Source organism: Pituophis catenifer, unplaced genomic scaffold, assembly GCF_029215685.1.
Source record: "Pituophis catenifer annectens isolate HBS135680 unplaced genomic scaffold, rPitCat1.0.hap2 SCAF_25, whole genome shotgun sequence".
Lineage (NCBI taxonomy): Eukaryota > Metazoa > Chordata > Lepidosauria > Squamata > Colubridae > Pituophis > Pituophis catenifer.
The window spans coordinates 725,727-750,861 of record NW_027256905.1 but is presented as its reverse complement, the minus strand read 5'-3'; the positions used below and the strand labels follow the sequence as shown (position 1 = coordinate 750,861).

Below are 25,135 nucleotides of genomic sequence, written 5' to 3'. Positions count from 1 at the left end.
TGGACTATGGAAGCCAACAGGAAAGGAAACTAGGAGCCTTTAATCTTAATTTGGTTGCTCAGTTTTATAAATTGTTTTGTTTCTTGCTTACTGTTTCTTTATTATTAAAATATTCAATCTGTGCTTCTTTTGCCCCAGGACAAAGAGCGGCCATGGCTGAGATGCCAACCATCCCATTGTTGACCAGGGCTGAACGTCTGGCATCGTCTTTCATCAATGATGGTGATGTGGGAAGTGATGGATTCCGGTATGGAGGTTCCAGTGATGGAAGCCGCCTCCTCATCTTCAGCTGGTGCTTCTGGTGACACTTGCAACACCTTCAACGCAGAGGCCAAACCAAGCATGGACCCCAAAGAGGAACAAGGTCACTTTCCAGGGTCTCCAAGGAACTTTGGGGTTTCCCTCTGGATGGCCGCAGCAGTTCTGTATTTGTAAATATGTATTATACATGTAATATATATAACTACGTAATATACCTTTTCTTCTGTTTGTGTATTTGGGGCTGTAATAAATTCATTTTAAATTCAAGATTGCTCTCTAAATATTTCTTCTTTCAGATCTTCTTTCTTTCAGATTTATTTTGGTCTGATTTTTATTTATTTATTTATTTTGGTGTCTCAGAAACCTCAGAAACGTCTCAGCATTTTAATGGGGTCTGTAGACTTTCTACCTTGCACGACAATGTGATGGTTGGTAAGTGTTTGAACTAATTTGGTTGTCAGGTTTTTCCCATTATGATGATATTATTGTTATTTAATTCTTGGATGGATTCCATTCAAGAGACGGAAAAACCCAGCTGACTGCAATCAGTGGACAACTTGGAGGCGGCAAGAAGTGAGTGGACCAAGGATTTGTCCGAAAGAAGAGTCCTAGCTGAAGGGAGAGGATTTGGGGTCTCTTGAGGTCACCTGGTGTCCTGGGTTGCTTTGCATTTCCTGCTTTGGGTTTTTGGGTGGGGATGGCTGGCCTTGGAAGCTAAAAAGAAAGAAGAGTGGGAGCCTGGTAATTTTAAATACTAATTTGATTGCTAAGTTTTATTTATTTATTGCTTCTTGCTTATTTATTATTTTATTATTAAAATATTAAATTGGTGCTTCTTTTGCCCCATAATGAATAACTGCCATCAGTGAAATCCCAAAACAATTGGAGCCCCATTTCGACACCCATGGCATTGACAACCTCACCATCGGTCAATTGCCAAAGGCCGCTTTCCTTGGAAGAGCTGACATCCAGTCTGGCTGACAGTGTGAAGAACCACAATCCCCCCTGTGAGGCAGGACCTTGACGTGGTTGTGGGGCGTGTGTGCTCAGAGGAAGATGGGGGCTACACCTGAGGTTCAACCATACTGGACAGGACTCATGAGAGGAATCGGACAAAGAATGCCTCTCCCATAAACAATAGGGAAAAACACACATGACAGAAACCCAGGTGGGCTCTCCAGTTGCCCAGGTCAGGAAGGACCGTGCCAGGGGTTCAAATTCCTGGACATCTGGTGGAAAATGACCTGCAGGACTCAAGACTGCTGGCTGAGCATCCAGGGGTGGCAGCTGCTGAACCACTGGAAGGAAAGTGTTTTTCCGACTCTCCCCAAGATGGCAGCCAGACTCAGCAGGGGGTTTTTTCCCTCACTCCTGGTTTCCTCACCTGAACTGTTTTTTTTCTTCCCTTTTTTCTTTTTTATGCACTTTTTAATCTAGTTTTATTTAGCTTTGGGGGCTTGTTTGTCATTTTTTTTTTCATTTTTTGGAGGTTTTGAATGAAATAAAAAATTGATTTGAAAAAAAGAAATGATATGAGAAAAAGTACAAATGAAATCTTAATGAAAGATTCACATTGTAGCTGCCATTCGTTTGTTCTTATATAAAATAGGAGAGCTTGTTAAGTCCTCCTGCTAAAAATTATATATTTTTCTACTGGATTTTACTTATGCACTCTATTAGGAAATTATAGATATTGTTCTAAAAACTGGGTGGTATTTTTAAAACAACATCAAAGTAGCTTTGTCTAAGAGTCGATATAAATGTTGCATCCTGAAAAAATCCTATTTCTTCAACTGTCCCACCTGTATTAATGACAATATAGAAGAATAGAGGAGAAGATGCTGCACAGGGAACGATCGGATAAGGGGGGAAGGGAGCCCCCAGGTGCATAATTGGCAGAGAAAGAACCTCAGAAAGGACCCTCCCTCATTTTTCAGGCTTTCAAAAGCGTTGGTGGGAGATTTGTACTTTCAGACATGCAAGGTTCTCTTATGTGCCCTTCCAATAAAGTAGAGTTACATCATGTTTCTCATCTGGTGTACCTGGGAGAAGGTGGGGAGACTTGCGACCTAATGTGCCAGTTGAGTCTGGCCAGAGCCGGATCTGGGAGGTTAGATGTGGCTGCTGCAGACTTTTGAGGTCCTTCTGCTTCTTTTCTCTCATAGTCCGACTTTCTCAGTTGGCTGTAATGGCTTTTCTCCACATGGTAACAGTGGTCCATCTCAGCCAGTTGATGCTGCAGACTCTGGAGCTGCCTCTTAACCCCTGGCAGAAGGTTCCTCACCTCTTCGAGGTCTTTCTCAGAGTCAGGCTTCTCTTGGTTGAGATGGACACTTGGCTAGTGACCTCATGCAGTTCTTTGTGGCATTCTTCAATGTATTTCACCAAAGATTTCTTCTCTAGCTCTAACTGAAAGCATGATCTTCTGCAGGTTTTCTGCAGGTCTTCTGTTGTGGTCTTAAGTTGATCCACTTTCTCCTGGAGGCAGCTGTGCTGATCTTTCATCTATTGATTTTTTTTTCTGGAATTTCTGGGACTGAAAGTCAAAGGAGTCTCTCAGTTCATCAACCTGGAGGTTGGGACCATCAGTGGTCACTGAGAGATCTCCCAAGGATATTGACCATTTCTTCCTTGTTGCTGACCTGTTTGAAAAATGGAGAGACACAGTCACATCCTCTCTCCGTTCAGGGCCAATTTTGCTAACCTGCCTTTTCCACTCTGGTTTTTTCCTACAGTTTTGGAGTCCATCATCTTCTGCTAGAATGAGATGCGGGAGGAGTGAAGACCCAATGGACAATCTGCAGAGGGGTCTCCTGCCAAAGGATCCTTTAGATATAATCTACCCAGATCTGTTCTCAACTAAAAACCACCAGGTTCAAAATATCATATTTGAGGGCACATCAAGTGAAAACCAGCTCTCTGGAGACGTTCCTAATGCTGGGAAAGGTGGAAGGGAAGAGAAGGAGGGGACAATTTGGGGTAAGGTTAATGGATTTGATTACTGTGTGGATGGGTGAACTTTAGGGAGACCTGAAAATCCAGACTGGGGACAGGTCATCCATCTACCTCTTTGGCCACTCAGAGTCCACACAGTTTCAATGCTGTCAATCAATGCAGGCGAAGCTCCCTGGAGAAGTCGGTAATGCTGACATGGGTGAAGGAAAGAAAAGAAGGGAAGGATCACTAGTAAGCAGCTATAGTGGGGATGGGGGAAGGTTGGGAGACCCGAAGGACCAGGTGGGGCAGATCTACACGGAGAAAATCATCTATGGGTTGCTAGGCATCAACATTCAACTTCATGACATAGAATTAATCCATCAATCAGTCAATCAATCAATTAGGCAGGCAGGCAGTTGACTTACAAGGTTCCTTTCAGCTGTAGGCTTCTATTGACTACTTCCTTTTCATTGTCACCTTAACCTACAAATAGGGAACAGATGAGGGTTAATACAATCAAATGACAAAGCAGTCATTAAATTACACTACAACAACTTTGTGTAAAAACCACAGTCTTGGCCCCTTTAACACATGGATGGTCTTCAACTCCCAGAATTCTGCATGCTGGCTGGCTGGAGAATTCTGGGAGTTGAAGTCTCCCCCATACCTTAAAGGGGCCTAGTTCAAGAAACACCAACAGAATCCCTCAATACTGATCTCTCTTCAAACTATCCTGATTTCCCATTTGATTCCGAGTCCAACTCAAGGCATATTGTTGCTCAAAACCCTCCAAAGAAGCTGGTATCGGCTCTCCATCAATTTGGCCGTCTTTGTATTGCTATGATTTCTGATAACAGGAAAAGGTGATGACCATTGGAATTAAGTCAGACCCCCCCCCAAGTACTTAGGAGTCTCATCTCAGCCACGAAAGCCAGGTGGGTGACCTGGAACCAGTCTCTCTCTCAGCCTTCACAAGGTTGGTCTTGTGGGGATGAAGGAATCTTAGATACATTCATTGCCTTGAGCTATTTAGAGAAATAATAAAGGTGGTATAAAAACCTAAGTAATAAAAAATGAAAATAAATGAATACTTCAGTTGCCAAGCCAAATGTGTTTGGGAAATAACTACTATCTGGCCAATGGAATCACAGTTTAGGTTAATTTTCCCAAATCATTGAGCAGGTCAACCTCTAGCTTTGGGGTCACAATCTCCATCCAACTGGGACAGCCTGAAGCCAATTTTTGGGCCTTAAAACTTGCAGATTTTTTCTAGCACACTTCACCACCAGCCAGCCAGCCAGCCCCAGCCCCTTTCCCGAGACAAAGACCTTCGAGATGGTGGATGAGGAGTTTGGTGACAGGTATGGAGGCTGCAGACACGGCAGGTATCAGCACGTCTCTCGTGTTTGGTTGAACCCCATTTCACTCATCTCTCCCCCCTTAATTCTGCCTTAAAGGGGAGGGTCTCTCCCCCCTGAGGAGCCCAGGCGAGGGAGGCCCTGTGATGCCCCCAGTGCTGCCATCCAATCCAGCCACTTTCCAGGGATGTTGAGCAGAGCCTCCATTATGTGGTCCAGACTCCCCAAGGATGCTGGAGGTTGCCATGGTGAGCTCCAGCCAATGAGCTCAGGAGGAGCCTCTGACGTCACAAGCCAAGGCTCTGAATAGCCACCAGCCAGCAGCCTTCACCTGGGGGCGGGGCTTATCCATGGATGAGCCAATCCTGAAGGGGCTTCAAGCCCCGAATTCCCTTCAGCCACAGCGGCTCCTTCTGAGGGGGGAACCGTTGGGTGCCTGGAGAGGTCAGGGAGCCCCAGATTCTGCCCCTTCTGTGGGGATGGAGCCCAGATTGAAATGTCGCCCCTTGGATCTGGAAATAAAGCTCCAGAGAGTCCAGGTTTTCCTCTCCAGGCCCAGATGATGAAGGGGAGCTGAGAGGGAAATACCACAAAAGATTAAATATTATTCGTATCCAAAAGGCCTTGTGAAAATGTACCTAAAGGAACACAGGGGTCTTTGCCAGCTTTAGGTGTCCTCCTCGCTGCCTGCAGGGGCCAAGTATGGCTTAAAAGACCAGAGTATAGGCTGCCCCCTACAGGCAGTGAGAGGGACCACTAAATCATGGAAGGACCCAGTGGAGGAAGGACCCTGAGTGCTGACTGGAATTCTGGGAGTTGAAGTCCACACCTCTTCAGGTTGCTAAGGCTGAGAAAGACGCTCTAGTAAACCCTTCACTGGGAGTTGGATGGATGACCTCTGAGGTCTCTTTCGACTCCATTTGTCCATTATTCTAACTCCTCCACTCTTTACGGAGGGCAAAAGAATCCTCTCCAAAAAGGGACTTGGGCAACAAAATGGAGGATGCGGGGTCTTTTCCAGCTTTAGCTGTCCCTCTCACTGCCTGCGGAGGCCAGGTGTGGCTTAAAGGCCAGAGTATAGACTGCCCCCTACAGGCAGTGAGAGGGACAGCTAAAGTGTATCGTCCTCCATTTTGTGGCGGGAACCTCTAGTAGAAAGAGGGAAAGGAGGAAACTGGATGTAGCTAGAATTCTCTTCGTGGCTTTTTTCATCCCTTTTCAGATTCTGTTCTGTGTGTGGAACTTAATCTCTTATTTTGGCTCCTTGAATAAAGTCCATCTTGGTTTAAGCCCCGGAGTTTCCTCAGGGCCTCCCTGTCTCCCCCTCAGGCCGGCTGAGCTCCTGAGTCCCAAGGCCAGAGCTTCTCCCCTCGATCCCCTCCTGGCTCCCCAGAATTAGAATATTATGAATTACCCTCAGAGAAGCAAATAGCGCTGCTGTTTTCAGATGCACAAAAGGGGTTTGATAACGTGAATTATGGCAATTTATGATAAAACAGTTGAAAATGATGGATTTTGGAGACAGATTCATAAATAGGATCCAAACTATATAGAGAGACCAAGCGGCAAAGGTGAAATGACAAAGAAAATAGATATCAGAAAAGGAACAAGACAAGGATCCCCTTTATTTCCGTTATTATTTATATTGACATTAGAGGTTTTAAATAGAAAAGTGAGACAGGAAAAGGAAATAAAAGGAATGAGAATCAAGAAAGAAGAATATAAACTACAAGCATTTGCAGATGATTTGGTGTTTATCATGGAAGCTCCAATAAAGACAGCACCAAAACTATTAGAGCAAATAGAAGAATATGGGAAAGTAGCAGGACTGAAAATCAACAAATATAAGACAAAAATATTAGTTAAAAATATGAGAGAAAATCAAAAGAAGGAGATGGCGGAGAAACTGGACGTCCAAATTGTGAAGAAAGTGAAATATTTGGGCATCCATCTGACATCAAGATGTGCAACGCTCAAGGAAGACAATTATTATAAACTGAAAAAACAAATTGAAACAGACCTGGAGAAATGGAGAAACTTGCAGTTATCACTAATGGGAAGAATAGCATTAATAAAAATGAATGTATTACCAAAAATATTATTTTTCTTTCAAACTATACCAATAAAACTGGAGAAAAAAATACTTTGAAGAGCTGAAGAAAATAACGTGGAAATATGTGTGGCAAGGAAAGAGCAAGAATTAACTTAAAAATGCTACCAGAGTTGGTTTTGCTTGGTGGGCGTATCAGGGGAAAGTTACTGCAAAATCCCCATTTCCTCCCGATCAGCTGGGACTCCAGAGGGAGAGAATAAATGGGAGTGGCACCAGTCAGAGGTGCAATTTACTGGTTCCCCGAACTACTCAAAATTTCCGTACCAGTTCTCCAGAAACGGTCAGAACCTTCTGAAACCCACCTCTGTTCCAGTCCTGCCTTAGTACTTTTTGATTGGGGGTGTGAAACTTGGAAAAATATTCTCAGATTGATGTGGGATATCAGAATTGGGGATTTCTAGAGTGTGAGATGGCCAAGTTTCCAATATTGTGTGGTTTGATGGAGGAAAGTGAAATTGTGGAAAAATGCCTGTTCCATGTTGGGCAAAGCCATAAGTCTCTCCGCCTTCTGCTTGTGGGAGAACCAGAGGGATTTGTGTGGTCACTGTGAATCTTAGACTGATCTTGGTCTGACCCATCAGAGCTTTTCTTATCTCCTTAGAATGGAATTTGCAAAGGGATCCTGTTTGCAATTAGGAGCCATTATAAGACATAAAAATTGATTCCCAATTGATCAGCAATTTGTGTGGTTGGAGATCAGAACAGCTTCCATGGGTGCCTCTTCCTAGAAACCTGGAAGTCCCCCAACCACATTCACCCCCTTCTTGGACCTGGATGAATATTATGCAGCATTGAAGGTTTGTGACCTGGTCAATGATGCGGCTGCCTTTAGACAGGATCCCCTCAACCTCTTCCTGGGGAGAGTCTCAAGGTCCCCTTTCTCTGGACATCTTTTCCAGCCCTTCACAGATAAAACAATCTTGGAAGAGGAGCAGAGAAATTGCTTTAGGTAGAAATTATAATTTCTGCTAAAACTGCTATTTTGTTTGTTTGTTTGGTTGGTTGGTTTTTTAGATTTATATACCGCCCTACTCCCGAAGGACTCAGGGCGGTGAACAGGCACAAAATAAAATACATAAATACAAAAGTTAAAAGACATAATTAAAACCAGATTAAATAATTTAGCCTGAGACAATTAAAAAATCCCAATAATTTAAAACAGATTAAAATTTCGATTTAAAAGAATTTTAAAAAGGGGGAGAAAATTAGGCCAGGCCAGCTTGCTGGAATAGGAGAATCTTAAGAGCACGGCGGAAAGTGCGTAGATCCGGGATCCTCCGTATCTCTGGGGGGGAGATCGTTCCAGATAGTGGGTGCCCCCAGAGAGAAGGCCCTCCTCCTGGGGGCCGCCAGTTGACATTGTTTAGCTGACGGCACCCAGAGGAGCCCCTCTCTATGAGAGCGTACCGGCCGGTGGGAGGCTGCTTTTGGTAGTAGGCGGTCCCATAAATAACCAGGTCCTAAGCCATGGAGCGCTCTAAAGGTGGTGACCAAAACCTTGAAGCGTGCCCGGAAGACCACCGGGAGCCAGTGCAGCTCGCGCAGGAGAGGTGTCACACGGGAGCACCATGTTGCTCCCATAACCACCCGCGCGGCCGCACTCTGCGCCAGTTGAAGCCTCTGGGTGCTCCTCAAGGGGAGCCCCATGTAGACAGCATTGCAGTAGTCCAGGCGGGAAGTGACGAGGGCATGAGTGACTGTGTGTAGGGAGTCCCGATCCAGAAAGGGACGCAACTGGCGAATCAGGCGAACATGATGAAAAATCCTCCCGGTCACGGCCATCAAGTGCTCTTCTAAAGACAGCCGTGAATCCAGGAGGACACCCAAGTTGCGAGCCCTCTCCGTGGGGGCCAGCGATTCGCACCCAATAGTCAGCGATGGCATCAACTGACTATATCGGGACGTCGGAAACCACAGCCACTCGGTCTTGGATGGGTTGAGCCTGAGCCTGTTCCTCCCCATCCAGATCCACACGGCCTCCAGACACCGGGACATCACTTCAAGGGCATCGTTGGGGTGGTCCGGGGTGGAGATGTACAGCTGGGTGTCATCAGCGTACTGGTGGTACTTCACCCCAAAACCACGGATGATCTCACCCAGCGGCTTTACATAATTCTATGGTTGATGAAAGAAAAAAAATACAGTAGCAATTTCTTAATACACTTTAATATTTATTTATTATTTTGGTGTGAAGCACACACAAAAAAAAAACCCCAAACCAATCCCAAACTGAAATCCCAGACAGCTGTTCTGCTGAACACTTTCTGCAAAGGAGGTTTTAATCAGCAACTCAACAAAGAATTATATAAGAGGGATGAAGATTTCCCTCCCCAGCTGAGAGCCGGTCAAACATGGCATTTCACATAATTCTGGCATTCTCACGGAGAGGATCAGGCAACTAGGCTGGTGTTTGGTTCTCACAGCTTCCTCCTGGCCTCTTTTCCTGCTCACTCTCTCTCACACACACTTTTAGCTGTAGGAACAAGGGCCCAAATTATTTTTTATAAGGTGTCACATTCAGAAGCTGTTTCTGAACAGCAAATTTCTCTGAATGACTTTTACAGAGTTCTCTTTATTGAGCTGAAAGGGAAGAAAGCTAGAAGAATTCCAGTCATTCAACAATTTCCCATTTTGAAACATAGATATATGATTTTCTTTTCCTGCATACTATCTAAATGGAAAGAATATCTCCTTTCAAATAAAAGAAACTTTAATAATTCTTCCAATATCACAATGGTGTTATATCTCATATTTTTACATTTGTTCTGTCTATGAGCTGCTCCTTTGTGTTGAGGTCTGGCCTCAGAAGGATAATGTAGCACTTGGGGATGAAGATGCAGCCCAGCAGACCAGCACTGGAGGCCAGGATGGAGAAGACCTGCACAGCCACCATGGATTTCCCTTTGGTGCTCAGGTAGGTGGGCACAAAAGTCACCCAGACACTGCAGAAGACCAGCATGCTGAAGGTGATCAGCTTGGCTTCGTTGAAGGCCCCAGGCAGGTTCCTGGCCAGGAAAGCCACCGTGAAGCAGATGGCAGCCAGGAAGCCCATGTAGCTGAGGGTGACGTAGAACATGACAACGGCCCCTTCATTGCATTGCAGGATGATCTCTCCAGGCTGGGAGTGGAGGTCAGAGTCTGGGAAGGGGGGAGAAACTCCCAGCCAGATGGAGCAGATGATAATTTGGACAGCAGAACAAGAAAGGATGATGGAGTTGGCCAAGCTCTTCCCCAACCATCTCTTCACTCGGTTTCCTGGTTTTGTGGCCAGGAAGGCCAGCACCACCGTGATGGTTTTGGCCAAGAGAGAAGAAATGGCCACTGAGAAGATGATGCTGAAAACCGTTTGTCGGAGAAGGCAGGTGGCTTTCCTTGGTTGACCAATGAAGAGAGAAGGAGACAAGAAGCAAAGCAGGAGGGAGACCAGGAGGATGTAGGAGAGGTCCCGGTTGTTGGCTTTGACAAGGGGAGTTTCTCGATATCTAATAAAGATGATTAAAACAAGGCCTGTGGTTAGGAAGAAGAGTAGAGCAAAAGAGACCAGGATGATGCCCAGATGTTCTTCATAAGACAGGAAGGTTATAGCTTTGAGGAAACACTGAACTCGGTCCTTATTTGGGTATTTATAATCTGGGCACTTGGTGCATTTTTCAGTATCTGAGAAAGCAAAAAAAGCAATATTTCTTTAATATTCTGTTCTTTTATCTTACTGAAAATACCTTCTTTGGATAACAGCTGATACCTCAGGCATTTTCCAAGAAGTATTTCTTAACGATTTCATTAAACAGTCACTCCTTTGAAATGGCATAAGGTCTCCTGCTTGATCAGGGGGTAGGACCAAAAGACCTTCAAGCTCCTTTCGAGCTCTGTTCTGATTAATTGATGCACATGACTGGCAGACTATTTGTGTAATGAGTTCCACCCAATAACTATCCATAGAACCACATAGAAGTGACACCTTCTCAGTGATCCTCAAGGGGAGGATCCAATATACAGTGGATTGAAAGGTCTTTCAGAAGGTGGACCTGAAACAATTCATCAAGTTTCAAAGAATTCAGATGTTCCTAAGTCCAAACTAAAAAGCAGGAGAGATATTTCATCTGCTATTAGTATAGCTTGCCCAGTCTGCCACCCCCTCCTCCCATCTCCTCGCAACCCCTCCAGAGTGGAGATGGTCCCCTCCAGACAAGGAACGCAGTCCTAGCAGCAAACCGACACAATGACAATTTTCCTCCATTTAGACTCAGGCAGGGACTAAACAGAAAAAAGGGAATGCCAAAGAAAAGATGTTAAGACTTTCCATCTATGGAAAATGGAGGTAGAAATTGATGGAGACAAGGGTTCTACAAAGAAATGGGGTTCCTTTTTTGGCCTTTTTTTTGACAGATAACCAAACTTCCAAATACTATGGATGGATTTGAGAAGACTGTGCTTGTTTATTGTATAGTCTTTAAAATTTGTGAGGATCCGGACTCTCCCTTCAATGGGTCTTGGCAAACACCTAAGTGTTAAATGGAAAGGAAGAATTCTGGTCCAAGGGGAAACATGTTCTATGAGGAGAACAAAGACATTGACTTGTCTCCACTTAGAGAGGGCATCCCTGAGGGGGGCTGTATGTTCAGATGGTGAAAATTGTTGTGATATATCAAGACAAATTCCATTCCTGTCAAGCACAGGAAGGAAAGTCCTATTGAAATTCTCTCCCTCTTCTGTGTCTGAAGCAAAGAGGCCAATCAAGGTCCATCTCAAATGGAGGAGCAGTTGGAGAATTGCTGGGTACGGGAATCCTTCTTTGGGACGCATCTGGTGGAAAAAGGGGAACTGTATCTTGTAACATCTGGAAGCGACCTGGAATTCAGGAGAAATTTCCTAACAGTGAGAACAATTAACCAGTGGAACAGATCTACATGACTGGCAGACTATTTGTCTAATGAGTTCCCCCCATAACTATCCGCAGCACCAGATTATGGACCAGTGACACCTTCTCAGTGATCCTCAAGGGGAGGCCAATATACAGATTACAGATCAACAGAGTTGGAGGGGACCTTGTAGGTCATCTAGTCCACTCCTCCCTGCCTAAGCAGAGACCCTACACAATTTCTGACAAATGGCAGTCCAGTCTCTTCTTGAAACCTCCAGTGATGAAGCTCCCACAACTTCTGAAGGCCTTTCAGAATGTGGACGTATAACAATTCATCTAGTTTCAAAGATCTCAGATGTTCCTAGAAAGGTGAACTTTACTAATTGCTGTTAGTAAAGCTTGCCCAGTCTGCCACTCCCTCCTCCCATCTCTTTCCCAGCCCCTCCTTCCAAGTCTTTTTGATTTACTTCCGTTTAGATAAGAAATTGTGCAGGTTAAAAATAAAAAACCAGGTGAGCTTCAATCTGTTTTTTAATTTGGATCCAGTTCCAGAAAGCCTCCCATTTTCCTCAGTGTGACCCACCTTCCTGAGTGGAGAAGGTCCCCTCTGGACAAGGAATGCAGTCATAGCAGCAAACTGGGTCTCCTTCTCGAGCCCTCTTGACAAATCCAGGATGACAACTTTCCACACATTTGGACTGCGGCAGGGACTGAGCAGAAAAACAAGGAATGCCAAAGAAAAGATGTTAGGACTCTCCGTCCATGGAAAATGGAGGTAAAAATGGATGGAGACAAGTAGCCTCTGGTCTTCATTGGGGTAAATATGAAATTCTCTGACTACTCCTAAACAGATGCAGGAGGTAAAACAACTGGCAGATTCTTCATTTAGTTCCTTTTGCTTTCGGAATTTAACATTACAATAAAGGACTTTTCTATTTAATAAAAGTCTACAGAGATGGAGTTGATTTTTTAAAAAATATGATGATATATTCTTATTAAAACTGATAATAAAGTTTACTGTAAAAGACTTAGGAAGCTTTTATTCCATTAGATATTTTAATGTAGAGTAAAACCTGTGATGGAGAAAGAAACCTCTGACCAGTAAGATTTTGAAAGATTTCCATAGAACATGGCACAGCCACTCCACTTAGGTCCCGTCTCTTGAAGAGCTTCCATGAGATGAGACCACCTGCCATGGGAGGCCAACCACCCTGGAGACTCCAGGCTTTGCCCCAGTGGTGAAATGGAAAATTTGTTGTTACTGGTTGTGTGGGCGTGGCTTGGTGGGCGTGGCTTGGTGGGGTCATGTGACTGGGTGGGCTTGGCCAACTTTTTTTTTTTACTTTTTTAAAGCATTTTTTTACTACCGGTTCCAGCGAATAGGTAGTAAAAAAATGCTTTAAAAAGTAAAAAAAAAAAAGGTTCCGATGATTACAGCTGTGCTGCGCGATCGTTGGAACCTTTTTTTATCTTTTAAAAGTATTTTTACTACCAGTTTGCCCAAACCAGAGCAAACCGGTAGCATTTCACCCCTGCTTTGCCCACTTGAAATGGGACCTCAGGCTTTGGAAAACAAGAAAAGACACCAAAATTCTCCCACCTTATTGAGCAACTTTAGCCGTGAAAGAGCACCTTTTTTGATAAAAAGTCTCTGTCTTTGAGAATACACCAGAAACTCTTCCTTGACATCCCCCTTGGGGAGAACCAAGAAGATTCCGATGCCCAGATCTGCTTTTATTTCTCCATTTTGGTCCAAGTACAGTTTGCTATCAGAAATATTCCAAAATTCGTTCTTCTCCAGAAAGGGATGAAACTAGAATGGGAACATCCAGGAATTTGAAAAACAGAGAACTTTGTTTCTTATCCCACATTGAATCTTTCTTCCAACCAATTGTCTAATCTCCAAATATGGTTAAATAGGTTACAAATACTGCCATTATCTTCATAAGTGAATGAGAAAGTTTGAGAAAAATTTGTCCATCATATACTGACAAAGCATAGAGAAAATATCATTGACACAATTGATCAATTATAGGGAACCTTCTAGAGCAGATGACAAATAAAATGAACAGAGGGAAAAAAAGATGATTCATAAACTCTTTGAAAACAAGAGGTTGATTCCCAGAAAGTTGATCAAGAAGAAAGTTGTCAGGCTAATCTTCTCCCTGGTCATCCTGATGGAAAACACCTCCAGATGGAGAGTGGCTGGCTCTGGAGAATTTGATCGCTGAAGAGGGAGCCGGGTTTAGAGAGGGGAGAGGCACTACCGATCAGTGCTTAGTTCTTCATCAACTGATGGAAAAATACACATCAAATAGACCTGCATCATTCTACGCCTGCTTTATAGATCTCAAGGCAGCCTTTGATACGGTTCCCAGGACTAAGCTATGGGAGAAGCTGGAAGCTGCCTCAATTGACCACAGGCTTCTTCATCTATTACCTGCCCTACATACTAAAACATCCCTCAAGGTGAGGTGTGATATGCAGGGGTCCCTCTCAAAGTCAGTTAAAACTCAAAAGGGGGTTAAACGGGGGCATTTTGGCCCCCCTGCTTTTCAACTTTTACACAATTGGCATGGTAAAATGGCTAAACAAACCAAATCACCCCTCCAAAAAAATAGGTGACCGAAGCATTGCCCTCCTGCTCTATGCAGATGCCCCTGTGATCCTCTCCAGGACACCAGTAGGCCTTAAAAGAGCCTTGCGAGCCCTTCTCCAGCACTGTAATTACAATCAACTGGGCATAAATGATGAGAAAACAAAGATCAAAAAGGGCAAAACTTGATTCATGGTATCTAAATGGCCACAAAATAGAGCAGGGAAGCCCCTTCAAATCCCTGGGGGTGGCCATTCAGGCCAAGGGTTCAAGAAACATGCAGCTGCCCTGGGCCAAAGATCAGCCAGCACCATTCTTAATTGTTTCCGCACAAAGGGAGGCTACTATGTCCCTGCTGCTCTTAAGCTTTTTGTGCCCAATTCGCTAGCACAGCTCCTTTATGGGACGTTGCTCGGATCGTCAGCTTCATGTTTTACATCATTAGAACTAGTTCAGTCCAAATTCACCAGATCAATTCTCCAGGTGCCACGTTGTGTCTCAAATGCACTTCTGCGCCTGGAGACAGGATTGACAGAAGTCGAAGGAAGAATCCGTATAGCTGTTGGGTCCCACCAGTAGCCAGTGGAGCTGGCAGCAGATTCGGACAGTGAGGAGGTTGGGGAGGGACATGGGCCAGTCCTAGAGTCTGGGGGAGGCTCTGATGGGGGCTCTGTGGTAGTGCACACACATTTGCGAACCGGTAGGGAAGGTGAGTGAATTTCACCCCTGGATTCTCCCCTCTTCTCTGATCCTTCCCTAGGCAGCCTCTCTTCCCCTCATCCCAAAAGTCATTCTCACCCATCATTGCACTTCCTAAATAGATTATGGGAACTCTGGTGATATCACTGGATTTCAGTAATGGACTCACAAACAATTGTGTGATGTGATTAGAAAACTGAGGGGCGGATGGTATGATAACTAAGTGGATAAAAACTGTCTTCAAAATGATACTCAAATATTTTTTAATATTTTTAAATTTTTCCAACAACACCTGAAGGTTATGTTTGTTTACTTGATTGATTAGTCCATGGGCCAAATCAAAGTGCAGATTTCCAAACACACATTATTACTAAAATCCAATAAAAACAATTTAAAATGGAATTTGAATAAAATGTAATTCAAAATGAGATTGGAATAAAATACAATAATATATGGATAAATAAAATATGATAAAATTATATTTCAATATCACCCCTTCAGCCTACCCCAATCAGCCCCACAAATGCCGATCTCAACCGAGCCATTTTGCTCAAGTACTGAGCTGTATTAAATGTTGTTTTCAAATTCTGGCTACAGATAAGGTGAGTCGCTTTGATATGGGATTCCCAATGGGTCCTTCGTTTGGTCTATGGACCAAGGTACCTGCCTCTCACCCTCTTCTGCGGGCAGCAATCAAATAGGATGTGAGCCAGGTCTTCTGCCTCTGCCACTCTGCAAATGCAGAGACGTCCATTATAAGGTCTAGAGTGGAATCTCCCATATCTGACCATTGTGTCCAGCTGTTTGAATCTCACTCACGTAAATCTCTCCCTAAGATGTTTTGGCAGTTGTAACTTTAAATAGTTGTCTAGTTGAAAAGTAGGTTTGTATTTGCTCAGCCATTTCAACTTACCCACCTTACTAAGAATAGCCATGTCATTTTGTGCTTCTACATCCTTAATTCTTTGGGCAGCTGTTTTTTTGAATTGTTCTCCTTTTACGCAAGAGACAGGAAGGCCACAGCTACTTCCAAAATTAATCAGTTTAGTGATCGAAGAGGTTTGTGATTGTGAGTTTATCTGCTCTAGTAAGCATAACTCCATTTCATTTCATTGACTTTGTGCCAGTGGTTATATGCTTTGATTTTGGATAGTGGATGAATTGTATATATTCCCAATCCAGCTCTAACTGCTGCAGCAGATGTCCTTAGATCTACACCCACAATACAGCTCAGGTGCTGGGACTGTGTTTGTTCTAGTACTGTGGTTGAGTAGAAATCCCAAACTTCTGCTCCATACAAGAGCATAGGGGGAACCTTTATATCAGGGGTGAAATGCTCCCGGTTCAGACCGAATTGCCCAATCCGGTAGTGATGGAGGTGAGTGGTTCGGAGAACCGGTAGCAAAAATCCCTGCCCCCCCCCCCCCGATGCCTAACTGAGCCACACAATCATCAGAGGATTTTTTTTTACTTTTAATAGCATTTTTTCTACAACCTCTTCGACCAAAAAATGCTTTTAAAAGTAAAAAAACAAAGCCTCTGATGATCATGTGGCTCAGCTGGGATCGTCAAAGGCTTTTAAAAGAAAAAAACCTTTTAGTATTCTATTTTATTCTATTTAGTAGAATATGACCTGATGGAAGAAGTGGTTAAAGATCCAATGTTAGCATGGGCCAAAAATATTGGGAAAAATATAAATTTGGAAGAATGGGATCAAATATGGAATAACAATATAAGACTTACTAAGGCAACTACCTACAAGGAGAACCAGTACAAGATGATCTATAGGTGGCACCTAGCACCAGCTAGGATTGCCAAGATTTATCCCAATTTAAATCCAAAGTGCTGGAAGTGCGGACACTAGCAAGGTACTTTTTACCATTGCTGGTGGACCTGCTCTCAAGCAAAAAAATATTGGAAGATGATTGGCAATTGGCTTTCAGCAATAATAGGTGAAACCTTTGAATTAGATCCTAAAATATTCCTCCTGGGAATTCTCAAGACGGAAATGGCAAAAAAGAAGAAATATTTGGCAGTGCATATAACAACAGCAGCAAGAATCGCCTTCGCTCAACAATGGAAAGAGAAAAAAATACCAACTAAGGAACAAGTAATTGGCAAAATAATGGAATGTGCCGAGATGAATAAATTAACGCTAGAAATTAATGATAGAGAAGATTCTGACTATTATAGCGTGTGGGACAAGTGGTACGGGTGGTTAGAGAAGAGGAAGATGAAATAAAAAATGAAAGAGACCAGACTGAGTACAAGAAATAGTTAAATGAAATAGAAAGAGAAGATGTACTGTGGATGGTAGAAAATATAACGAGGTAAGGAAAGGTTACATAGGTAAGCAAAAGATATGACTTATGTATTTATTAATTTACCTTTAAAGACCTATGATATACATATACATTAAGAATGATTCCACCAAACATGATAATATGTAGCATCTAAACTATCACATCTCCAACATGGAATTGTAAGAAAGTCAAGGCTTTTTGGATAAAAATATGGTGGGTTTCTTTTAAATGCCTCTGATGATCCAAGCTGAGTTGCCTGATTGGCAGAGGTTTTTTTAAAAAGCCTCTGCCGATCAGGTAACTCAGCTGGGATCGTCAGAGCATTTTGAAAGCATTTTTTTACGCCAAAGAGGTTGTAGAAAAAAAAAGTTAAAAAAAAATTAGCCCCTCCCCTCCAAGCCATACCCACAGAACCGGTAGTAACAAATTTTAGATTTCACCACTGCTTTATATACTTTAATTAATAGGCCAGGGATTGAAGGTTAGGGATAACTTTTTGCTATTGGACATCAATTTTTCTATGTTATTATTAATACAGTCAAGTTGATAAATCCCCTTCACGCAAGATTTGATCTAAGATGTAGATCCTAGAGTAAGCTAATTTGATGTAATTTAATGTGAGAGATAAGTCCTCTCAGGATTAGCTGTGACCATTGATTGGTTATCAACTTGTAAACTTGAACTGACCAATCATGCCACAGTAACTGATTTCAAGTTTTCCCGGGCTTTTCCAACGGACATTCTTGAAGTATATAAGGGAGGGCTTTCCTAGCCCGCAACACACACTGAGAGACTGAAACACGCTCACGCAGACAGAGAGAGAGAAAAAGCTGAAGTCACTTCAAAGGAGCAAAAGAGCTGAGTCACTGCCTTGTTTCCGAGGAAGCAGAGAAAGGACCGAGAACTCCCTATGCTGATGGAAGACTCCATGAAGAGCTGATGGACTTCGCTTCATTTAAAAAGTTTGATAAAATAACAGTGGTTTTTGTTATGTAAATAGGTTTGTTTGGCGGGAAGTTTGAACTAACTGACCCTCAGCTGATTGGCTGACCACCACAGCTGCAAGGTATATAAAGGGAGCTGGCTCCCCTGGTCAGTTGCTGGATTCTCACCATATAATAAAGAGCTGTTGTCACTAACTACTCTGGCTTGCTGCGTCCTCATTCACCCAACATAACATTGGCGACGAGGATGGGATTTTGAGGCCAGAAGCAGAGGAGAGCTGAAGCCACACTCGAGAGAAAGAGCTGAAGCCACGTTCAGAGAAGGGACCAGAGACCGCAACCGAATCCAGCCAGGCGAGCGAGCGGAGCACAGGAGAATCCCCGAAACGATGTCTGCCTACACCCCGCCAGCGCCTTTCGACCCCAAGGAAGAGAAGTGGGGATCCTACATGTCTCGGTTCGAGTGCTTCATGGTGGCAAACGACATGCAAGGGCTACCGGACGTTCGGAAGAAAGCCCTGTTCCTGAGCCACTGCGGGCCAAGGGTCTTCGACACAGCCGAAGCATTGTCAGAGCCGAATTCGGTCCACAACATTTCCTGGTCGACGCTACAGACTCTGCTGAAAGACCACTATGCACCAACGCCATCGAAGTACGTCCAACGCTATGAATTCCGGCAACGGCTACAGCAGGAGGGCGAATCGATCAGCGAGTACGTCGCTGCCCTGCGTAAGGCCGCAACCCAATGTGAGTACCGAGACCTCGATGAGATGCTCCTAGAGCAACTAATTTGCGGAGTGAGAGATGGCCGGCTCCAGAGAAGGCTGCTTGCGAGGTCAAACCTGACCCTACTCATCGCGCTAGACGAAGCCAGAGCGCAAGAGTCGTCAGTAAAGGCCGCCGAGAGATTAAAGAGCTCCCACCTAACCAAGACAACGCAGAAAACGGCGCCAGTGCATCGGGAGGCCGTGAGCACTGCGAGCGAGGGGGAGTCTGAGGAGGAGGTCTACCGCACCGAGCAGTCCCGCACAGCCCGGAGGGAGCCCAGAGACGGATGCGCCAGCTGCGGAGGGTCCCACTCACGACAAAACTGTAAGTTCAGGGACGCCGTTTGCCGTGCCTGCGAAAAGAGGGGCCACATCGCGAGGGTCTGCAGATCGAAGGCACACCAGAGCTACAGACCACGTGGCCAATCTGCCCAATCCGAGACGGCGCCACACCGAAGGCCCAACAGGGATGGCGGAAACCGGAAGGGCGCGAAATTCGAAGACGCTGGGGCCTACACCATACGCATCGCACAGACCTGCACCTCGCCCGGAGAAAAGACCTACACCACGGTCGAGATCGAGGGACGGGAGTGCCAGATGGAGATAGACACGGGATCACCAATATCCATCATGTCTTGGGAGAACCTGAAGAAAGCCATCCCCAGCGTACACAAGCGACAGCTCCAGCCGCAGCAACGCAGACTGAAGGACTACCAAGGGAACCACATACCCGTCGAAGGCAGAGGCGAGTTCCAAGTCCAGTACGGGGAGTTTACCGAGAAACTGCCCCTCACCATCGTCAGCGACAACCTCCCCAGCCTCCTGGGCATGGACTGGTTCAGGGCCCTAGGCATGGGATTCACCGGAGTAAGGAACGTTCGAAGCACCCTGAAGGAAGACCTGATGCAGGAATTCCAGGACGTGTTCGACGAAAGGCTTGGCAAGTATGTGGGGACCCCGATTTCGTTTAATCTAGACCCCAACATTGCACCCATCCGTTTAAAGCCAAGGCGGGTACCATTTGCCCTGAAGCCCAAAATAGACATTGAACTGGACAAATTAATCAAACAAGGGGTGCTCGTTCCAGTTGACCACGCCAAATGGGAGACCCCAATTGTTACACCGGTCAAGCCGGACGGGTCAGTGCGCATATGCGCCGATTATAAATGCACGATTAATAAGGCCCTGCAGCAGAGCGCCTATCCAGTGCCCGTCGTTCACCACCTATTGCATTCCCTGGGCCCTGGCAAGATTTTTGCAAAACTCGATCTTGCGCAGGCGTACCAGCAGCTGCCAGTAGATGGCGCTACCGCAGAAGCACAGACTATCGTAACCCACAGAGAGGCCTTCAAGTGCACCCGCCTGCAATTCGGAGTAAGCGTGGCCCCCGGACTGTTCCAAAGTACCATGGAGCGGCTACTACAGGGGATCCCCGGGGTGGTGCCCTATTTCGATGACGTGCTCATTACCGCCGACAATGAGCACCAGCTAAGAGAACGGCTGAGGGAGGTGTTAAGGAAATTCAGGGACGCAGGACTCAGAGTAAAACGCAACAAATGCATGATCGCAGTCCCCTCAGTCGAATTCCTTGGGTACAGGGTTGATGGCACCGGCATCCACCCCACAGAAAGCAAGATCAGGGCAATCCGAGAAGCACCCACCCCCAAAGACAAGGCAGAGCTACAGGCCTTCCTAGGGCTATTAAACTTTTACGCCATCTTCCTAAAAGACAAGGCAACAGTGGCAGAACCCCTACATAGACTGTTAACCAAAAAAGCCATTTGGAAATGGGGGAAGGCTGAAGACAGGGCATTTGCCGGCATTAAAAAACTGCTGTCAGCCGATAGTTTTCTGATACAGTACAACGCAACGCTTCCCCTTGTCCTAGCATGTGATGCGTCCCCGTTCGGGGTGGGAGCCGTCCTGAGCCACAGACTCCCGAATGGCCTAGAGGCGCCCATCGCATACTACTCCCGAACCCTATCAAGTGCCGAGCGAAATTACAGCCAGCTCGACAAAGAGGCCCTAGCCGCCGTTTCGGGAGTAAAGAAATTCCACGAGTACTTGTTCGGGAGAGACTTTGAATTGATCACAGATCATCGACCGCTCCTGGGTCTCCTCGCGGGAGATCGACCAACCCCGGCAGCACTTTCGCCCAGGATGACACGCTGGGCCATTTTCCTCGCAGCATACTCTTATCGCCTGGTACACCGACCAGGGGCGGACATGGGCAACGCGGACGCACTCAGCCGATGCCCACTACCCGACAGTTTAGAAGACCCCACACCCGGCATCCCCATCCTGCTGATAGACGTTTTGGACTCTGGGCCCATCACATCAGCCGAGGTTGCGAGAGCCTCAACCAAAGACCACGTGATCCGGACAGTCGCAAGTTGGGTTATGAGGGGGTGGCCGGAAAGGATTGGGAGCGGGGAATTTAAGCCATTCGCGGGAAAACGGGACGAGTTGACAATGCAAGGGGGTTGTTTACTATGGGGCGATCGGGTTGTTATTCCTTCACGCTTAAGGGAAAAGGTTCTAACGTTGTTGCATGAGGGGCACCCCGGGATTGTAAGAATGAAGGGGCTAGCCAGGAGCTACGTCTGGTGGCCCAGCATGGATGCAGACATCACCGAGTGGGTGGGGAAATGCCAGCCCTGCCAAGAGTCCAGATCAGACCCGCCAACGGCACCAGTGAGAGAGTGGGAAAGACCCCAGGGACCCTGGTCCAGAATACATATTGACTTTGCAGGCCCCTTCCATGGACAGACCTTCATGGTCGTCGTAGACGCATTCTCCAAATGGTTGGAGATCAAGCTAATGAAGGCCACTACCACCGACGCAACCATTAGAGAGCTAAGACAATTATTCGCCACACATGGGTTACCGGACATCCTAGTGTCAGATAACGGGCCACAGTTCACCGCAACACAGTTTGAGGGCTACTTAGCGGGACTTGGGATCAGACACGTCCTTTCTGCCCCGTTTCACCCGGCTAGTAACGGACAGGCTGAGAGATTTGTTAGATCAGCAAAGGAGGCCCTTTCACGCTTAAGCCCCGGGGACTGGCAGGAAAGGGTAGACAAGTTCCTACTAGCCCAGCACTCCACACCCTGTACAGCCACAGGCCGAAGTCCGGCCGAACTATTAATGGGGCGGAAACTCCGGGGAATACTAGATAGACTCAACCCCAATTACTCCCCAGAGGTATTCAAGGGGGGGGAGAGGAAACTTAGAGAGTTCACCATAGGAACACCGGTACACGCCAGAAACTATGGACAGGGCCCACTCTGGGAGGCAGGAACAATCACAGAAATCACAGGCCCCAAGTCATACCGGGTAGACATGGGGGACGGGAGAGTTTGGCGCAGACACATTGACCAATTAAGAAAACGGGTAACCACAAACACAGACGAGGCATTAGACGACCCCATCTCTGACCACGACTACCAACCAGAGGCACAAACCACTAGCCCGAATAGAGCGGAGGACTTAGCTGAGGATTCGGGTATCCAGCGCCGCCCCATCGAGGTAGTCCCAGCAGCCGAAGAAGTCGCCGCCTACGAGGAGGTTCCGGAGGCCTCATTGGCGGAGCAGGGAGAAACAGAAAGTCCCTCCGACCTGCTCGACGCCGCCCCTCCGACTGAACTGCGCAGGTCAACTAGGCATCGTACACGCCCTAGTCACCTGAGAGACTTTGTATGCAAATGACACCCCAAGTGACTTCTGGGAGGGGAGGAGTGTTATGTAAATAGGTTTGTTTGGCGGGAAGTTTGAACTAACTGACCCTCAGCTGATTGGCTGACCACCACAGCTGCAAGGTATATAAAGGGAGCTGGCTCCCCTGGTCAGTTGCTGGATTCTCACCATATAATAAAGAGCTGTTGTCACTAACTACTCTGGCTTGCTGCGTCCTCATTCACCCAACATAACAGTTTTAAATCAACTTAAAGGCGATAATCAGAAGCAAGCAACAATTATTGAATCGGATGGATTGGATGGATGGACTGGAACTGAATTTGCTGCTGTCATCCCTGAAGGAAGAGTCTGGTTTGAAGGCAGGCTGCTTGGAGATGGCTGGAGAGGCCATGGACCCTGAAGACTCCAAGTGGGCAGAACTAAAGGAAATAAATAAAGGTCATTCTTTTATCAATTGTAAAGTGTGAGACTATCTGCCTGCTGTTTTCTGACTATGTAAAGTGACCACAAATGGTAATCAGTGGAGACAATGCATTATGACTTGCTAAGAGCTCCCCAGGAAACAGGAACTGAAGCCTTGAGCAAAAAGCTATCAGGAGACAGGATCATCTGGGATGGAGGGAAATTGTCAAGAAGACCCTTTAAAGTGTAAAACAACTTAAAGGATGACTTAAGAGAATAAGGGGGTGTTATGTATGTATCTAATTTGAGCAAGAGTTTCAAATGGGGAAATGTTTGTGATTGTCTAATGAAACCCTTCGACCCAACCTGGGAGAAATGGGGGTCGTATCTAACCAGGTTCGAGTGTTCCCTGGAAACCAGCGAGATGCAAGGACTCTCAGCAAATCGCAAGAGAGCCCTCTTCTTGAGCCACTGCAGGCCAGACGTGTTCGAGATGGAGGAATCCCTATGAGAACCAACGCCGGTCCAGACCGTTCCAAGCCACTCTCAAAACCCACTACGCTCCTGTGCCTTCTAAATTTGTACAGCGCTATGAATTCCAGCAACGAGTACAAAGGGAAGGAGAACCGGTCAGCGCATACATGGCAAGCCTCCAAAAAGCCGCAACCCATTGCGACTATCGAGATCTGGACGACGCGCTTCTCGAGCAATTAATTTGTGGCGTTAAAGACACGAGACTGCAGAGGCGGCTACTCGCAAAGCCAGACTTAACCCTAGCCGGTGCTCTAGACGAGGCCAGAGCGGATGAAGCTTCCACAAAAGCCGCCGAAGCTCTACAACGCCTGCTATTGAGCAAAGACACTCCTAAGTCGACGCCGGTGCACCGGGAGGAAGCGCAGACCAGCATCGAGGAGGAGTCGGACGAGGACATCTTCCACACAGAGAGAAGGAAGAAGGAACAAAACAACTGCCGAGGAAACTGCTCGAGTTGTGGTGGGGCTCACGAGAGACAGACCTGCAAATACCGAGACGCCGTTTGCAGGCGTTGTGAGAAGAAAGGACACTTGGCAAGGGTCTGTAGAGCCATAATTCCAAGAAACTACCAACCACGTGACCACCACAGCCAACCAGAACCAGTGCGACATAAACAGCCAACCAAAGATGGCGGCGCGAGAAACCGGCGCGAGAATCAAAAGCAGGAAGCCTACAGCACGAAAATCGACCAAGCCAGCACGTCCGTCAAAGAGAAAATCTACACCAAAGTAGAAATCGAAGGGAGGCCATGCGAGATGGAGATCGACACCGGGTCTGCCCTGTCAATCATGTCCTGGGCGACACTAAAGACTCTTCTACCCAACTTCAGCAAACAGAAAACAGCCTGCTTTACCTACGTTTTCATTTTCAGCATAGCTTGGTTAGCACAAGCGGAAAAAATCTGCTCCAGCAATTTACCTCTTTGCAGCAAGCAGCAGAGCCCTGTGCAAATCAGCTGAGAGTTGGGAGGCCGATCCAATCAACTTGTGCTAAATAGGATGTGCTGAAGCTGAAAGGAGCTGTTTTTTATTGCTGTTTGCTTGCAAGGAGGCAGAGGCCAAAGGGTGGGGGCCAGTGGGTGGGCCAGGCTATATTTGGTGTATAAGACACACCTAAATTTTCACCCCCTTTTAGGGGGGGGGAAGGTGCATCTTATACTCTGAAAAATACAGTAACTGGAAACAGAATCTGAGTCAGCAGGGAGATGTTCATGGAAAGAAGGCAAATGCAGCAGTAAGAATCTCAGGAAGTGAACGTTCTGGTTTGGGGAGACCCCAACTCAAGTACCAGGTCCCCTTGCAGGCACCACGCTTGGAGGAGAATTTGCTGTTTTAGAGTTGAGCCAGTGAAGCAGAGAAGTTCAGTCTCCTCTTCATGGATTGTCTGAATGCAAAGACTGAGCAGCCATCAGTCAGAGAAGCTTTAACTGGGATTCCTGCAGAGAGGAGGGGTTGGGCTAGATGGTCTCAGGGTCTCCTCCAAATTTATAAAGGTTATCATGCCACAACATGTAACTATTGTGCTGTTGTTGCTCTAGCCCCACCTAGTGGCCAGGGGCAGATAAGCCTAACTGTATGGCCTGAAGCCAGACTCCCTTTTCTCTCAGCCTTTGGAGGAGACGGAAGCAGCCGGTTTGACCGAAACACATGGTCATCCAGAGG

At 46.1% G+C, this 25,135-nt stretch overlaps 1 protein-coding gene across 1 annotated transcript; it reads left to right on the top strand.

The window, feature by feature from the left end:
- The first annotated feature begins 219 nt into the window (after window positions 1-219).
- LOC139326275 (uncharacterized) lies at window positions 220-24,433 on the top strand. The gene is made up of 11 exons (XM_070956431.1): window positions 220-364; window positions 2,427-2,566; window positions 2,997-3,240; window positions 4,472-4,559; window positions 14,515-14,701; window positions 18,693-19,040; window positions 19,095-19,257; window positions 19,342-19,469; window positions 19,659-21,788; window positions 21,912-22,409; window positions 23,528-24,433. The coding sequence occupies exons 1-11, from the start codon at window positions 220-222 to the stop codon at window positions 24,431-24,433; spliced, it is 4,977 nt and encodes a 1,658-aa protein (XP_070812532.1).
- Window positions 24,434-25,135: the final 702 nt, after the last annotated feature.

Bases quoted from the DNA above. Each gene is read 5' to 3' on its own strand.
- LOC139326275 (XM_070956431.1), top strand. From the start codon at position 220: ATGGTGATGTGGGAAGTGATGGATTCCGGTATGGAGGTTCCAGTGATG. The intron at 4,560-14,514 runs GTATGGAGGCTG...CCAATTCGCTAG, and splicing joins GATGAGGAGTTTGGTGACAG to CACAGCTCCTTTATGGGACG. The intron at 19,470-19,658 runs ATGTCTTGGGAG...AACCTCCCCAGC, and splicing joins CGGGATCACCAATATCCATC to CTCCTGGGCATGGACTGGTT.